Below are 17,609 nucleotides of genomic sequence, written 5' to 3'. Positions count from 1 at the left end.
ACAAGTTGAACCTGAGCCAGGAGTGCTGTGCAAAGCCAGCAAGGCCATCTGCACCCCGGGACCGTGGAACAGGCTGCCCAGGGCAGCAGGCACAGCCCTGAGCTGCTGAAGCTCAAGGACTGTTGGAACAGTGCTCTCAGATGTAGGGTTTGGGTTTGGGTGGTGCTGTGTGGAATTGGATTCAGTGATTTCTGTGGGTTCCTGCCAACACAGGATATTCGATTTTCTATCATTCTATAAAGACAAATTGACATTTCCAGTCTGTGCCTGTGAACTCATGCAAGATCTCAAAGTTTGCATAGGCTCTGCCAGTGCTGCTTCTCTTCCTTTGCAAGAGCCTCTGAAAGGAGTTTGCAGAGTGCAAAGTGTACCTGCCTGATTACAGAGCAATTAATGAGCCACAGCAGGATCCACCACTGCCCCTTTCCACCTCTCATAGGCAAGGGGCTGGGTCCTTCGTGCTGCTGGTCAGAGCTGTCAGTCACTCAGGGTCCCTCCCCAGACCACTTCTCCATCTGGTACAAAAAGGCAGGGAGCTGTGATAGCAGCATGGTGAGCTGTGTGATTCCTTTTTGCTGGATAGCTGCTTGTCTCCAACATAGGAAAAAAGCTACTGTCCTCTCTAGGAGGGGAGGTAAGGCTGTGATTGTTTTGTGAGGGCCTGGTTTGTAATGGAAACGTGTTGTACCTCATTTAATCACAGAGTGGAAATAGTGGGTGTTTTCTATGTGTGTGTGATCCTGGTGAAAGGTTAGTGCTTTTATTTTATTTTTTTTTAAGTGAGCAGGTAGGTAGAACTGGGTACTCATGGCAATAATGCAGAGCTTTGAGTGTCTGTCCCCTAATTCTGCTATTACTATCTCCTCTCATACCAGAGCTTTTCTAAGCCTTGGTGAGGAGAAAGGAGGCACCAGCTGTCTCTACTGAACGTAGTGCTTGCTATCAATATTGCTTGTCTGACAAGAGGTCTCTAGAGTAAGAAGAGACTGCCCTTATTTCCTTGATGTAAACAAGGTGAAACCTGAATGCTGGGTGGCTTGTGAGTTCCTCAGATCCCTCTTCCTTGTAAGTGGAGGGGACCCATTTAAGGGTCTGACCTTAATTTCTTAATGGGGGTTACAGAATAGCCCCTAGTCGCATGAGAAGGATGCATTCTCCAAGAAAGGGATGCTCTCTAGCTGCTTGGTCTAGTTTCTAAACCATTGCACTGCTTGCATTGCAGCTACAATGGCCTCTGCTACACCTGACAAAGAAGAAGGTGCTAAGAGCTCCCCAGAGGTGAAGGAAGAGGAGCAGCAGGTGGGTGCTCTGTGTAAGGTGTGGTGGATTGCATCTCTGCTGTGCACGTCTTCTCTTGGGCCCTGCCCTGCAGCTTCACTGGAAGTAGAGGTGATGTCACAGCCACAGGTGACCCTAAGGGGCCAGCAGGGAACCTTTCAGTTAGCTAAGTAACCTTGTTCTTTCCTAGGAGGGAGGTAGCTCCAAACCTGTAGCTGTAGGCCTGGTTTGCTGTGGGCAAAGCTCTGAGGAAAGGCTCCCATGTTTCTGCAGCTCTGAAGCCTGTTGTATTTGCTGTGTTTCTTCTGATTGGTGTACAGCCTGTCTGCTTATAGCCAGCCTGATCTGCCCTGTGAGGCTTTTGCAGGGGTACTGTCTTGTTAAATAGCTGTACAAAGTGAACAGGAGCTAGATATGTATCTAAAAGTGTGGGGGTATTCTACAAAAACAGCCTTCTTGAGTAGCATTGCACTGCAGGAAGACGTCTTAGGATTGACCCACAGCAAGTGCCAGTGCTCCACAGCTGTTTTTAACTTGCCTGCAGTCTTCAGAGCAAGTCCAAGTGAAGCAAGCCTTGGTTTCACAGCTAGGTGTTTCAAACAGCAAACAGATATCTGGGAAGAAGCTTTGTCACAACATTGAAAGATCAATGTTGTGTTTTCATGCTTAATGGCCTTTTTTTTCCCCCCCACTTAGGATATAGTAAATCAGTTGGCTAACCTGGCACTGATCAGCTCTGCCTGTGACATGGTTTCTACAGTTTATGCCTCCACGAAGGAGAGCCACCCCTACATCAGAACAGTGTGTGACACAGCAGAGAAAGGAGTGAAGAGCATGACTGAAGCCACAGCCAGCTGTGTGCAGCCACTACTGGTTACCCTGGAGCCTCAAGGTAATTCCCTGTGGAAGGGGTGGCCTCGTGTCCCTCTGAAGGGAACTAGAGTGTGGAAATGCACAGTTACTGTACTAAAATAACCACTGTGCATGAGGCAGAAAAACTGAGTCCTAATCCAGGTAATGTGACGAAGGGATGCTCTGTGAAGGACTGGGATGGACTTTGATGTTGGTTACTTGAAGAAGGATCTTGCCAAGTCCAGCGCCTTTAGTTATAATTGCTCATAGTTTAATTCTTGCCAGTTAATAATTGCTGGAGGAAAAAGCCTGCTCTTGGGCTGCCACATCTACTGGCCTTGTTTGCTATGATCCTTAATTACACGGATGGTTGTCTTCCGTGAAGAAGCTCTAAACCCCTGCATGGATGAGGGGTTAATTACTGATGTGAAGTGTCTGGTGGAAGACTGTGACTGGCCTAGGTTCAGACAAAGTCCAGAGTAGGCATCTCTCTTGTTGGTAACTACTTGATCCTGGATGCTCGTTATACAGATTACGTAACGGTTATATTATATGGTTATATGGATGTTTGGGCAGAAAGGACAGCTGTCCAACTGTTTCATCAAGAAACCTGGGTAGGGGCACCACGTAGATGGCTGTGTCTGTTAAGGCTCGCTGCAGTCAAAGTGAACAGGTCTACATGGTGATGAAGGCAAACTGCTCTATGAATTCAGCTTGCAGCAGAGCACACCTGGGCTCCCTGCAGAACAACATACTTGATCTCTTATATTCCTGAGTGTTAGGAAAAACAAGCTTGAATTTCTTTCTTTTTCTTAACAGTGGCTGCAGCAAATGACTGTGCCTCTAGGAGTTTGGATAAACTAGGGGAGAAGCTTCCAATTCTTCAAAAACCAGTGGATCAGGTGAGAAATAAAGGCTGCCCTGTTCCTTGCAGGTTTTCTAACTTTGGGAGTAATGTAGGCTCTCGAGGAATGAAAAGCCCCCAGAGGAACAGTGCAAGCTCTTACAGGAGCAGGTAGTGCACAGAGTACTTTCAGTGTGCTATATGACCCACACTTCTATCTGACATTTCTCTTCAACAGGTTATCTCTGAAACAAAAGAGCTGGTGTCATCCACAGTGGCTGATGCAAAGGATGTTGTGAGCAGCAGAGTGGCAGAGGTGGTAGATGCAACAAAGGAGGCCCTTCACAGTGGTGTGGAGGCTGCCAGATCTGCAGTGACCAGCCGCGTGGGGATGGTTAAGGACTTCAGAGTGGGCCAGATGGCTGTAAGCAGATCAGAAACTGTGCTGGGGAGAGCAGGAGAAGATGACTCTCTCCCCATGGGAAATGAAGAACTAGGTCAGGCACTACGTGTGTAAGGGGATCATAAAATGGGGGACAGCTGGCACTGTTCCTTGCTCTGCTGGTGTGGGAAGTGCCATGTGGGAGGCAACCTGGCTCCTGACAAATCTTGGCTCTGCTTGGCAAAAACCATTGGTTTACTGTCTCTTTCCTCAGCCAAACTTGCAGCATCTGGGGAGGGTGCAGATATAATGTCTGTGGAGCTGCAGCAGCAGAACAGGAGGTATTTTGTGCGGTTGGGGTCTCTCTCTGATGAACTTCTCCAGCTTGCCTACCTGCACTCAAAGGATAAAGTTAAGCAGATCTGGCAGGGCTTGCGGGAGGCCCTTGGACAACTTCACAGCATCATTGAGCTGGTAGGTAGAGCTTGGTGTTCCTGCTGGAGGGCAGGAGTTGACCAAAAGTTTGGCTTGTCCTCATCTTTGTTGCTTTGATATGAACCTGTGTTGATTACCAGCTGACCTGTCTTGGCACCTTTCCTTACCTCCCTCAGATTGAGGTGTTCAAGCAAGGATTTAATGAAAAGCTTCAGGAGCAGTTGCAAGAGCAATTATGCCTGATGTGGGTGGACTATACTAGGAAGCTTCCCGATGAGAGTGGAGATAACAGCTTTGCAAAGTCAGAGGTATCTACCTGGGAAGGAAAGCAAAAGGGTTCTGGGCATCTCCTTGTTTATTTTTTTTTTTTTTCTTCATATATATTTTTTTTCTTTTTCTCTTGAAGTAACACTTCTCATCATCTTCCTGTCTTAGGAGATGGAGTCTCTGGCCCTACTCCTGGCAAATAGCATCACACAGCAGCTGCAAATCACCTGCTCTAAAGTTGTGTCTGCGATCCAAGGCCTTCCCTCAAGCCTTCAGGATAGATTGAAACACTCTTTTAATACCATAGAGGAGCTTCATGCTGTGTTCTTGGCAGCAAATTCCCTCCAGGACTTGTCCAGCACCGTCTTGGGCCATAGTCAAGAGAAACTGGCTGTAATCTATGAATACATGGAGGAGTTGCTGGACTACCTGTCAGACAACAAGCCTCTGTCCTGGCTGGTGGGACCATTCTCCCCTAGGAAGGAGGAGGAAGCCTTGCAGGAGAAAGAAGTGAGCATAAGCTGCTGAGAACCTTGAAGCTCCACAGGTCTGGCTGTTGCCTAGCACTTGGTCTTGGCCTTACGTACTCAACTTCCTACCTGAAAGTGGGGTTGACACACTTCTGGATTTTTTTTTTTTTTTTAATACTAGTGAGAGTAAGCCTTCAGCAGCTTCAAAGGGAGGCGGTGGAGTTAGCAATGTCACTATGTGGTGCCCAAGGCTGGAAGTATAGACCTAAAGATCTCCAATGCTCTCGCCTCCCTTGGAAGCTGTTCATGGTATGTCTCCATCAGTGTATCCAGATGGTGCCTATATGCAAAGCAATAATTGCATCTTTCAGATGGTATGCAATTTAAAGAATTCCTCCTAGAAAATGTTTGTACTCGGTACCCTGCTTAAAATAAAACTGTCACAAGCAGAAACTCATACTATATCTCTTATCTTATGATGAGACTCTGCAAGAGTGAGTATTGCTCATCAAATGTGATCTACTTTTCTCTCCTTCAAGAATTCGTGTGCAGCTAAAACAGGACTGCTTTGCTTCTTTAATTGGAGGGGACAGGTCTGGGTTCAGCAAACTTGCTTCAAAACCTTTAAGCAGTGGTGTTCAGCCTTGTTGGCTGTGCTTCCAGATGGATTACATGGATCATTTATTCTGTAAAGAACCAAGAGAGTAGGTGGCTTATCCTTATGGTGGCTTCAGCTTGCTAGACATTAACTGTGAACACCACACAGCTGATAGAGGCAGGTGCAGGAGACTTCTAAAACACCTTGATGACAGTAAGTTCTTGGTACACATACTATGGGTAATGACAAGGAATGGTGCTTCTAGATATTTTGCTTTTAAAAAGAAAGACATCCTGTGGGTGATGTGGTGATTGGAGGCTGTCTTGGCCATGGTGGGCATGAAGTAATTGAGTTTAAAACCTTTGATCTGCTGCTATGTGGTGAGCATATCCCAGCAGCAGGATCGTGGGTTGCAGTGACTTCTCAGATGGACATCAATAGGCAGGCATTCAGTGGCTTCTCAGACATGGATCTCCAGGTGCCCAGTCCATAGGGGCAGAACCTGTCAGAACCTTACTGGTGCTGATCCTGCCAGTTGTGACCTGTTCTGGCCAGGAGATGCTGCAGTGGAGCCAGGAGCTCTCTGCACACCATGTATATACATGACTCTCTTTCAAAGAGTGAGAAGAACACACTGCTTTCAGACTTGCTGGACAGTAACGTCATTGAAGTTGATCTTCCAAAAGCCTCTGGAACAGGCAGCCCCACTTGTTACTTTTTGTACTCAATTCTGTGCTCCTTAAATACCAACTGGTTCATGCTGAAAGCAGAAGGGTAATCCCATTGAAACTGACAGGCCAAGCTATGCTGCAGTCAGAGATGAACTGCAGTATCATCTCTCCAATGCATGTTCTTTGATTACTGCTGTTTGGTTCCTCTCTGGTGAGGAGCTCTGGGAAAGGCATGCTCAGACTGTGTAATGTAATTACAGCTACACTTGTAGGGAGGGAAGGGGGTGCTGACTGCAGGTAGTACCAAGAGCTAGCCCTGATGCTTGGTAGGATGTATGTTGTCTCCTTCAGTATCAAAGCTGCGTCCAACTACCTAGGTGCTAAACTTACCTGGAGGAAAGTAAATGACTTTTGTACTCCACATTAATTATCAGTGCAGCAGATCAAATCTATATTAATTTAGTGCTTGCCCTAGCAAATCATGCGTGTTCTGCTTATGGATTGCTGGGGCATAGCCTTGCTTACTGCTTAAATCCACTTCCTGCAGTCACTATTGACAGCTCTTGCCTCGGGAACCTGCTGTGCAGTGGGAGGAGGAGGGAAATCACTCAGATGTTCTCCTGAAAAGTTGCTTCCAAGTGTTTTGGTTCATAAGGGGAAGTTAGGGGCCATTAGGCTGCTCAGGACTGTGAGTGTCAGGATCTGTCCTCTCTGGGCTGAGTACAGCAACTCCTTTCCTCCAGCAGGTTCCAGAAAAATATCTATCAGGCACGTCTTAAATATACTAACTGCTCAAAATTCAAGGGCTAAAAAGAAAACCAACTCGTGACTTATTTTGGAGTTCTATAATTCTACTTTCTACTAGCCAGGGGTTTATCTGAATGGTGAGAAGTCTTCTGACTGTGGTTTGAAGGTCTGTGGCTGCTGGGTAGCAACAAATGAATGGATTTCCTGCAAATGGTTCAAGTGTAAACTCTTCTGAGCTCTGAGAGTAACCAGAACATTCTCAGTTCTGTCCAGACCAGTTTGTCTCTGCTTACTTTTCTTCACTTTGGGTAGGAGTAAGAAATGTTAGTAATCTGACAAGCCTAGACAAACAGGGAAGGCATGCCTTGAGATGTCTTTTCTGGCTCTCAGTAGCCCTTGGAAACTATGTGGCATTCCTTGATTCAGATAATGATAGCCCAAGTGATTGTCTTACCCTCCTCTACCGCTGTTCATTCCTGCTTAGGCTGTGGCCATGTCTGACAGCTCAGTTGCAGGCAGATTTAAATTTTAAATGCAATCACAGGGGCACCTGCTCCTTGTTCCCCTCTTGCTAGATGCCACCTCATTTCCCTCTAGGAGTTTGCTTAGCATATTAATTATTTAATTCTCCGCTCACATTCATGCCTTTGTGCCTCTTTCTATTCAGTCCCTGCTGTTGTCCCTTCGTTGTTTGATGCCTGACTTCCAGGTCAGTGAATGTGCTGGTGCTTGGTGAAGGCTACCTTGGGCATCCCTCCGGAAAACTGTCATCTTCCCCAGGTTGAGTTAGGAGGCATTAGCCAACATGCTGCTGTGACCTCTACCTGGCAAGGGAAACTGCTGATGGAGGGTTTCCCAAGCAGCTTTATTGGGAAGGCAATAGATTGGGAAACCAGAAATCGTAGCAAGTGCTGAAAGGCAAAAGCTCTCTAGTTGCTTGCAAAAAGCCTAATTCCACTCTACGTTTCCATGTTTCTGTACATATGAGTACACTGACAGCCTTTACACAATATCTCCACTTACTGCCTGCTGTAAAATAATACATGTATATATATATTTTTTTAAAGTTTGTGACTGCCATGAAAGGCTGCTTGTGTAGCTGGGGTCCTCACAGGTGTTCTGAATTGCCTTTTTTATGTGACTTTAAGCCTCTATGTGGAGAAATGTAAGATCCCTAAAGTTGACTGGAGTTAATCTGCAGTGGAAACTGGATGAAGCTTTTGCCGTCTGCTAGAAAATGATGGTGCTGTGCCTGGCCTCTGCTGGAGCAGAATTGGGTGGTGGGAACTCCTCTGCTGCTGCATGATGTAGGCAGGGACTGTGTTCTGTAGCTTGGTTCCTTGCTTTCTAGCCATCAGCACTTGTCCCCTCTCTCTCCTATTACATCTCCTTTGCTTGCATCAGAGGAGCTGGGGAGAGGGAAATGTGGAGAGGATTCCCTGTGCTCCGAGTTGGGTGCTGCCCTGCTCAACGTGGGTACAGGAGCAGCTGAAGAAGGACAGCTGCTCTTGGCAGCACTTTGCAGAGCTCCCATGTGCAGCACGTGGGTGCTTTTCTGCCTGAAATCTTTGCAGAAGTCAGCACTCAGCTCTTCCTCCATCCCTCCCCAGGGCCTCTTCTGGCAGCTCCTGGTGAGGCTTAGAGCTGGACAGCTCTGCTGTCCTCCACCCCCTGTGGATGGCAAGGAAGGGAGTCAATAAATCTGCTTCAAATTGCCCTACAAACCAAGCATGAACTTGTGACAATTCCAATACTGCCTTCGTGTGCCTTGTTAAAACCCCTGGTGCCTCTAAGAGTGACAGGAGCTGACCTGATCGATAGCTCTGCTGCCCTTCACTGCTGCAAAGCAGCTTCTGTGAATACAGAGCACTGCCAGCATATAATTGCCTGCACTGTGGTGCGTTCTGGACACCGGTGCCTGCCCCTATGGTAATGAAAATCCATTTGCAGAAGGAGTTGGTTTGCAGTATTGACTTCCTCGTCTCCCTCTGATTCTCGTATTTATTTAGATTCAATGTGAGATGCTCCAGCAGTGGATCTGGGAGGTGATCTGGAGGATAATTAATGGAGTGAGTGCTGACACAGTTGGATTTCAAGCTATTCTGATGACTGATCCTCACTTTTTGTCCATTTGCATTAAGCTCACTTTGTAAACTCTGAAGCTTGCTGTGGGTGGTTGTGCTCCTGCTCAGCTCTTTCCATGGGCATCTCCGCAAGCCCTCTCTACCTCTCTTCATTGTGGATTGCTTCAAATATTTGTTTGTACCCAACTCTTTGGCACCCAAGAGCAGACTCCACCTTTGATACTCCAAAGTACCATTTCCTTGATGAGCTGAGTTGGAGCAGAAATACTTCTGGAGTTCAGCAAATTGGCAGCTTGAGGTGACCCACCAAGAGCCATGCAGCTGCTTATTTTCCCTGCAGTGCTGGTGGGCAGGAGATGGGATGGTACTGCTCAGCTCTCCCAGCCCCTGTGCCCCCCTCCTACTGCCTTGGGCGGGGGGAGGAGGAAAGTTGGCATTGGGTGTGTAAGAGGGGATTAACTGGGAAAGTTAAGTGTGGGCAAGGAACTGTGGGAAGGGGATGGAGGTTCAGACAGGAGAGAGCTGGGATGGGAAAACATGAGGGATGTGAGGAGCAGAGGAGAGGCTGGACTAAGAAGAGTGGGTTGGGGTTAATAGTGAGAATTCAGTGCATGTTGGGAAGGAGGGATAGATGGAGCATCCTTAAACTTCAGAGCAGAAAAGCAGGAGTGCTTCACAGGGAGAGGGGTTCAGCTCAGGCAGTGGTCGGGCAAGGCAGAGGGTGCTGAGAACTGGGGAGGAACGGGGCAGCAGGAGGGGTGGCTGGGGATGGATGTAGGTGCAGGGTGGGCTGCACGAGCCTGGGAACTGAGCTGGGAAGGGGTGGTGGTGTGCTCAGGAGGGACAGACCTGCGGCAGGGAAATCCAGAGGTTCACCCTCACGCGTGCTGTGCTTGCTGAAGCACTGCTCCAGCCCAGAGCACATCTGTTGGTGCCTTTGCTGCACCCTTCCCATGGGATGGTTACTGCAGCTGCAAGCTGAAGGTCACCATAAATGTCATGTCTATCCAGCTGCCTTCACAGGGTAATTACAGCTGCAGATACAAGATTTACCAACCAAATTACAAACCAAGTGGGTGTTTACCCTATAAAGCTGATTAGAAACACCTGCCATTCTGTAGAACAGAGAAAAGAGACTTTGCGAGGTGCTTTTGGTCCCATCACCCAAGAATCACAGTCGTGTGGGCAGGTCAGGTGCATCTCTACATCCAAAGCTTGAAAGCTGTGGAATGGAACACCACAGAAGGTGAGGAGACCCCTGCAAACAGCACACAGCACTTACAGGCCTGCTGGTTCTCCAGCATCCTTGCTGTCCAGCATTGCTTGGCTCAAATGAGAGACTGCACCGAATGAAGGAGTAAAGGATAAAGGCCTTGCAAAGGTGCTTTAATTTCCTCAGGTTTGAACTGGCTGTTTTTTTCCCCCCCCTAAGACTCCCATTCACTGATGTATCTACATGAAAAAAATCAGAGAAAGCAAATTCCAAGATCTGGTTTTGTGTGGGCTTTTATTACTTGGTTGACTGATTGCAAAACTATCCTGCCTTGTGACTGCCCACGGAGTGTAGCTGCTGGGACAAACCCTCAGTGCTGATTATTTACCCTGCTGTGAGATGGGCTGGGGAGCCCAGCTCAGAGCCAGGTGCAATCAGCACAGCCCTCACCTGCAGAGCCTGTGAGCAGTGGTTTTGCTTCTAGCTGAGCTTTTTGATGCTTATTGCTGCTGGTGGATGGGGGACACAGTGCAAAACCACCATGCTGTGTTTTTGTGCCCATCATTGGCTTTGCTTTTGCACACTGCTTGCTGTGGCTGGGATGCTGTGCTTGGCCAGCCTGTGCTCCAGGAGGAAGCCTGTGGTATTGAGCACTGAGCATGTGTGGATGGCCTGTAGCACAAAAGCACCACACTCGAGATAATTGTTATCTTTTCTGCATGAAATTGGTGCTTTTACACTCATTTTAATTATTTTCTGGATTTAATTCCTAGAAGAAGGGGCATGAGGGCTGATACCAGCTAAATTATTCCCCTCCCACCCAACTGTGCTGGGCAGAGGGGGATGGGCTCATCAGGAGGGGAGGGATCTATGAATCACCCACTTGGGTACCTTCCTTCTCTTTGATATCCAAGGGCTGCAAGGCCACGGGGAAAAAAAACAACCCACAAACTCAAAGCCCTGATATATTGTATGATGTTCTGTGCGTTTAACATTGGGAAATGTGTGGCAGATCCAGAAAGAAGCTCCCAGGACATGCTTGGTACGTGGCACACAAAGTGCTGATGGCACCTCACTGCTTGGCTTGGAGAGAAACTGCAACGATGCTTTTGTTTTGTTTTCTTTTTGTTCTTCTGCTTGGATTTTTGGGAAGGGAGTGAGAAAATGAAGCCGCTTATGTTGGATAATGGCTTCTGGCTTTACAGGGCTGCAATGTTGGTGACTTCAGGAGGTGCTCGGCAGCTGTTATGGGAAATCTTGGAGTTTCTTTGCCCTCATTAGGGGTTTATCTTCAGCACCTGCTGGCAGGCAGTGGCTACAATGAGCTGGCTTGTGTGACGAGCTCAGAGAAGAGAGCTCCTCACTGATGGAGCAAAATGCAAACAGTAGCATCAATTGGCCTGGGGCTGGCACATCGGGGAAGGGGTCCTGTCCCAGCTGGAGTCCATGTGTGCACATACAGGTATGCATAACACAGGTGTTCTGTCTTTTTCCTTGTTCTTCTTGCTTTGGGTTCCTGCACAAAATATTGGCATTATGTGCCCTAGCAGCTGTCATTTTGTCCCCATGGGACAGCAGTGTCCCTTTGTCCCCATGGCTCTGTGAACAGGTGGAGGAGCTCAGTCTTTGCCCTGTGTTCTCCTAACACAGCCAAGTCTCTCAGCTCCCTTCCCTGGGAAACTCTTACAATGACATCCAGAGGTCAGTATTAGTACAAGAAAAGAATTCTCTGAACATTTCATTTTTTCATCCAGCCTTCTATGTGATGTGTTATGAGTGCTGCAGGAAATGCACCTCAGTAGGCTTGCAGACAAGCTTTGCTTTTTCTCACTTGATTGCAAGCTGTTTGATTCTGGACATTGCACTGTTGGAAGGAGGAAGGATGCACCCAGGCTCAGTCACTGCTCAGCATGGATCCTGAGCTCCTTTCCTATTCAGGTGCTCACTGCAGTCTCATTGGTAAAACAAGGGGAGCCCCAGGGCTGTGAGCCTCTTCTTGAGAGGTGCTACCAAACATTCAGCTACCGCCTCCATCCCTCTGGCCACAGCAGTGATAAGGATAAGCAATGTCTCAGCATCTTGCTTTTAATTAGGAGAGAGCTGGCAAGTGGGCAGCCTGAATAGTGGTCCATGTCCTAGGGAGGAGGTTCCAGCATTTCATAGCGCTTGGCAGGAAACACTTCTGGAAAAGATCTCCCTATGGACACAGGCTTGAGGTTGGTCTCTGCCTTGGTGCCATACCTAATGCACAATGCATGCACAGTAAGTGCTGGAGATGTCCTCTCACCTGCCAGGACAGCTTTTGTGTGCTGGGGATCCTCATGTACACAGTGCTGTTCCACAGCTCCCAGGTGCATGGGGATGTAAGAAATGATTCAGACATGTCCAAACCGCAGGTTTTCCTTTTTTTGTTGCCCTCTTTTATTTTATTTTATTTTTTTACATTTCATTTGTATATAAATAAATAAACTTTTATTACTTCCATACCTTAAAAATACTGTATATTTTATACGTGGTCCATGACCATTCCTCTTCAGTCAACATGGCCTAGGCAAGCCAACAGGTTGGACACCCATGGCACTGTGAATGATTAAGACCTGTAGTACTGATAACCGTGACCATATTTGCTTTGTGTAACCTGTCTCTCAATGCAGCTCTGCTCTGCCCTGGGGAGACCACATCGGGAGCACTGGGCACAGTTCTGGTCGCCCCAGTTCCAGGCAGAGGGGAGTGCTGGAGAGAGTCCAGCAGAGGGCTGCAAAGATGACTGGGCCATGGAGCATCTCCCAATGGAGAAAGGCTGAGAGCCCTTCCAACCCCTGTGGTTCTGTGATTCCGTAACTTGCTCTGTTCAAATAGGCTGTCATTTCCACCCTTTCTCTCTCAGGTTCCACAGACCTTTCTTCCCTGTTGAACAGGCTGGTAGTGCCCCAGCTCTACCATATGTAGATATGGCGTATGATAAATGGATGAATTCAGAGGAAGATGATTTCTGAAATGAGAATGGATTTTTCAAATTGGAAAATCATTGCCACGAGTCCTTCGGTCGCTGTTAGGGCTGTGGTGGGGAAATAGCAACTTAAACATCAGCGCGATGGTGCCATGTGGGTGTTCGTTTGTGCTTCCAGTGGCAGCACTGGCTTCAGGAGGATGAGTCAACCCCCAGCATTGCTCTTGAAGGGACTGGTCCTGCCAACAGCATGGCCCCAGCAGATGAGACATCTTGAGAGGGTCTGATAGGTCCAAGATGAAGGCAAGGGCTCGGGGACATTGGTGAAGCCCTTTGGTGATGTGCTATGTGCTGTTGCTTTCAGTGTAACTCCAAGTTTTCATCTCCTTTCCTGCAAGCCAGCAGGGTTGTGCTGAGCTAGAGGTGGTGCAGAAGAGCGTGGACACTGAGCACAAAGTGAATATCCTCACTGCTTTTCCTCTTCTGAAGCTCCTTTTAGTGTTCTGAATAGCTTTCGTTATCCTGTAACTCATCGGCGAGACATTTTTGTGCTTATACAAGGAGATTTTAGTGTTTCTCTGAAAATCCAAGGTAGGAATTTGGTGCATAGAGAATAACCAGAACCTGCAGTATTCTGGACCCCGGTGGCTGTAATTTGGTATGGGTAATCACTATTCTGCTGCTCCTCTACTAACTCCGAAAGTGCTGTGAATTTAGAGCAGGAATCAATTAAACAGCAAATAGGTTTTTTTTCTTGGTCAAAATCAATTAAGTCCTTCTCCCAGCTAGTGCAGTGGTCTCCCTGGAATTTCATATTCTGCTTGGCTACCATTTCCTTGCAGCTTTTGCTGGATAATGTTGATGTTTTATGGCTTGATTTAAATCATGTGGATCAATGCACAAGCATACCTTATTTGGATTTTCAATTACAACCATATATTTAGCCTAAATGAATTACCCAGGTTATAGTTTCAGCTACACAGAGAATTTTTCATAATGCCCAATTCAATTTTTACTTTCTCAGTAAGCATAACTGATTTCTTTGGAGACTGAGGTCATTACACTTGTTTTGCCCTTCTTGCTGCAATATTCATCTGAATAGTCCAGACCAGAAGTTTTCAAATGCTTTCAACACGTGGATTCTGCCTTTGCTCTGGATGGAGAGGCAGCCACATTGGATGTATCAGTGGTGAGAACTGCATTGTGGTGTGAATGAAGACCTTTTCCATATCACTTCTCAAGGTCTGTCTGATGCTCACAGCCCACTTTCTCACCCCCTGCTCTCAGCCACTCCTAGCACTCGTGCTCTTGCAGCCCTTGTATCTGCATTAAAGATCATTCCTCCTCATGTAGCCATTATGCATCTGGCCACCTGTGTCTGTGTGCATCTCTAAACCCACAAACACCTTTGACAACCTGACCCTTGGTTCCTAAGTCACTGCTGAAAGTGACCCCTTAAATCATCACAGTGTTTTCTGGTTCTTTTCCACAGATAATGTTCTCAATCAGCACCTATGAGAGTGAAACAATCCTGAATTGTAAGCCAAGCTGTGGTTTGCCTTCAAATCAGAAGAAATAAGCATAAACCGTATGTATTTACTTACTTGGGGATGTGCTCTATTCTCAACAACTGTTTCAATGCTTTCTCCCACAGCCTGCACTGTACTGCAGCTCAGCCATACTGGCCATTGAGCAGATTGCTGTGCCTGCAAAGATGTTTCTCCTTGCACTTTTCAGATGCAACTGGATTCATACCGACATCTGTGTGAAACACCCTTGAAAGTTATGACATCTTTCCAGGGCACTTCTGAGCTGTCTGATGAACATCAGCCAGATCCTGATGTATCTGCAGTCCGTGGGTGAGACAGAGCTCAGCCCATCAGACACTCATTGCCCGTGTAAGTCTCAGCAATAAATGGTTGCTGGAGGTGACTGACGTGTTCCCCGTTGTCATCTGTGTGCAGACCTGACCTTGCCTGCATTGAAAACACCGCTGCAAGAGCAGGAAATTCCACTTGTATTTGATTGTGTTGAAAATTACGAGATGCCAAGAGGCCCAGAATAATGAAACAGCTATCTCGGATTTGCTTTTACACCAGGGTTCCAATTTAGATAAATTAAATCTGAAAAGGGGGTAATTGCTAAAATGCTGTGAATGATTGATTGATTTTTCTTCCACATGACAGCCAGACCAGAAAAAAAACGGTTGAGCTTCAGAGAGCTGAAGCAAATCTACACCCTCCATCTCCCACTCAATGCACATCTCAGGCACTGCGTGTGGATTGATGCACAGTTCTGCTTTTAATGCAGAACTTTTCATGCTGATAACGAGGGCCCGAGGTCACTGCTGCTCAGGAAGTTGGTGCTGCCTGAATTTTCTCTTTGCTTGAGGGGTTTGAGGGATCAGTCATCTGCCCAGGGAAGTGCTCTGACCATTGCCAGCCCAAGGAGAAAAACTGCCTGCTGCATGGTACATCTCACTCTTCAGCTCTGTGAAGCTTTGTATAAACAATTAAATGCTCCCTGAAGCAAACCTACTTCCCAGGCGACTGCTCCTGCCTCCAGGCTAATGAGCTTTCGCTCTTGGATTTAATCTAAAAAATCCTCACAGCCAGTAGAAGCGTCAGCAGAGAGGAGTGAGGGATGTAGCCCTACAAAGCCCTTCTCCAGAGGGGACTGCCAGGAGTCAGAAACAAACTTGTTCTCATCCATGCCCAGAGCAAGGACTGCATCCAGGCCTGGGGCTTCCAGCACAGGAAGGACGTGGAGCTGTTGGGATGGGTTCAGAGGAGGGCTACTAAGATGGTCAGAGGGCTGGAGCTCCTCTCCTATGAGGAAAAGTTGAGGGAACTGGGCTTGTTTAGCTTGGAGAAGAGAAGGCTCCAGGGAGACCTCAATGTGGCCTTTCAGAGCTTGAAGGGAGCAAATAAACAGGAGGGGGAACGGCTGTTTATGAGGGTGGATGGTGATAGGACAAGTGGGAATGGTTTTAAAGTGAGACAGGGGAGGTTTAGGTTGGATATGAGGAGGAAGTTTTTCACACAGAGGGCGGTGAGGCACTGGAACAGGTTGCCCAAGGAGGCTGTGGATGCCCCGTCCCTGCAGGCATTCAAGGCCAGGCTGGATGTGGCTCTGGGCAGCCTGGGCTGCTGGTTGGCGACCTGCAGGGGGTTGGAACTGGATGAGCATTGTGGTCCTTTGCAACCCAGGCCATTCTGTGATTCCATGTGTCACAGGGCCCTTCAACCACCCCATCGCAGGCAGGTCAACCCACCTGCCCTGCTCAGAGGTACTGCGTGCCTCAGCCCATTTTGTGAGCTCACCTTCCTCTCTTTCCCTGTCTTCCCCCGCTGTTTTTCCTCAAGCACTTTGCTGCAAGTTGGGGAACAATACAAACCACCTTTTGGGGACTAATTAGATACTAAGTGCAGGCTGAAGGAAAAACGCAGATTTTCCATCACCACGAGTTCCCCTATTATTGCCACTGCTTTCACCTCCCAAATGCCCACATGCTGATAACTGAGTGTGGTATTCAGCCTTGTGCCTGCAGTCGTATGACTTTCCCTTTGTCACTTGGATGCTGCTAGGATCTGGTTTTACAGAGCTCTGTAAAGTCTCTGCCATCTGTTAATTCAATAATTGCCTAATGTTGTAATATACACATGCTTTAATTGAGCAATTTCCTGGTTCCCATCATACAATCTATTTAATCTGTCAATATTCCTCTAAAATGCTTACTTTTTTTTTCTTTTCAGGTCCTTTTAAAAATAGTGACAATATTACAATAACTTCACTTCAGCCTGGCACCTTGTCAGACTGGCTTCTGCTGCACAGTGAATGCTGTGAAGTCCCTGAATGTCATTGAAACATTTTAAAAAACTTTTTAAGTATGAAAGGAGTATATCTTCATTCTTAGGCATCAGGCTTGATCAGTGCAATTATCTAGTGCATTAGTTACCATCTGACCTATTTAAACTGTGAGGATCATTCTTCCAGTGGTGTGAAATGATGTCAATATAAGTTAAGAAGGGTCGAGTTCATTTTATGTCCATTGCAACGCTGGGAAGGAAAAAAAGAAGGATTACTCCAGAGTGCCACATGTTGGGGACACTAAAAGAGAGATGGATTTACCTCAGCACAGGGCTGTCTGTGCTCACATCCTTCTTCCTGGCTTACATGAAGCTCATCTTAGAGTCAGATGGGAAAATAAATAAAAACGTGACTCCTTGCTCCTTCCGAGCATACTAAATGTATTTATTGTATGGGGAATACATGCCTCAATTTAACTTTAGTGCCTTGGCTTTAGTGTGATTTTTAATGCAATTTCTGCCCACCATAGGGCCAAGAAAAGGCCAGCAATTACACACGCAGCCTCATTGAGGCCTCTCGCAGTTCATCTGAAGGTTTTGCCTTTGGATAACTTTGGAGCTTTGCAAAGTAATGACATTAGGTTTCTCCGCCAACCATCATTACTGAACTGCCAAGGAACCACATTCCAGCCTCTGAGCCAGAGCCAGCCCTTGGCTGCCATGCTTTTGCTTCCTTGCCAGGTGCTCTGAGAGCCTCCATCCTCCTGAAAGCATTCACAGCTCAGTCTCGTCACTGTTGTTAGTATTACAATCACTAAGTGCCTTTTTGCTCCTAAACCAGAGCACAGAGCTCTGAACTAACTGCTGGGACATGGCATAGTGGGGAGGATTCCTTTAACAGTGAAAAGCTGCAAGTTTAATCCACTGTCTTGACCAAAGATCCCTTTTAATGCCCGTGAGGAGAAGTGGCACCATGCGGCAGAACTGCCTCAACCATTCCAGCCATGCA

General features: G+C 47.2%; 1 protein-coding gene and 1 long non-coding RNA gene across 2 annotated transcripts; both read left to right on the top strand.

The window, feature by feature from the left end:
- The first annotated feature begins 510 nt into the window (after nucleotides 1–510).
- On the top strand, nucleotides 511–4,999 carry LOC125701455 (perilipin-3-like). The gene is made up of 8 exons (XM_048963548.1): nucleotides 511–634; nucleotides 1,223–1,299; nucleotides 1,975–2,170; nucleotides 2,950–3,032; nucleotides 3,213–3,471; nucleotides 3,631–3,830; nucleotides 3,968–4,099; nucleotides 4,227–4,999. The coding sequence occupies exons 1-8, from the start codon at nucleotides 550–552 to the stop codon at nucleotides 4,584–4,586; spliced, it is 1,392 nt and encodes a 463-aa protein (XP_048819505.1). The 5' UTR covers nucleotides 511–549; the 3' UTR covers nucleotides 4,587–4,999.
- Nucleotides 5,000–10,786: 5,787 nt separating this feature from the next.
- LOC125701476 (uncharacterized) lies at nucleotides 10,787–14,972 on the top strand. Its single transcript, XR_007380248.1, has 4 exons — nucleotides 10,787–10,883; nucleotides 11,047–11,303; nucleotides 14,284–14,379; nucleotides 14,529–14,972. It is a non-coding gene; the product is annotated as an uncharacterized LOC125701476 (long non-coding RNA).
- Nucleotides 14,973–17,609: the final 2,637 nt, after the last annotated feature.

This window comes from Lagopus muta, chromosome 16 (genome assembly GCF_023343835.1).
Source record: "Lagopus muta isolate bLagMut1 chromosome 16, bLagMut1 primary, whole genome shotgun sequence".
Taxonomy (NCBI): domain Eukaryota; kingdom Metazoa; phylum Chordata; class Aves; order Galliformes; family Phasianidae; genus Lagopus; species Lagopus muta.
This window is presented reverse-complemented; position numbering and strand designations above follow the sequence as displayed.

Excerpts from the sequence above, each read along its gene's own strand:
- LOC125701455 (XM_048963548.1), top strand. The coding sequence starts at position 550 with ATGGTGAGCTGTGTGATTCCTTTTTGCTGGATAGCTGCTTGTCTCCAA. Across the intron at positions 3,472-3,630 it reads CATGGGAAATGAAGAACTAG|CCAAACTTGCAGCATCTGGG; the intron begins GTCAGGCACTAC and ends CTCTTTCCTCAG. Across the intron at positions 4,100-4,226 it reads ACAGCTTTGCAAAGTCAGAG|GAGATGGAGTCTCTGGCCCT; the intron begins GTATCTACCTGG and ends TTCCTGTCTTAG.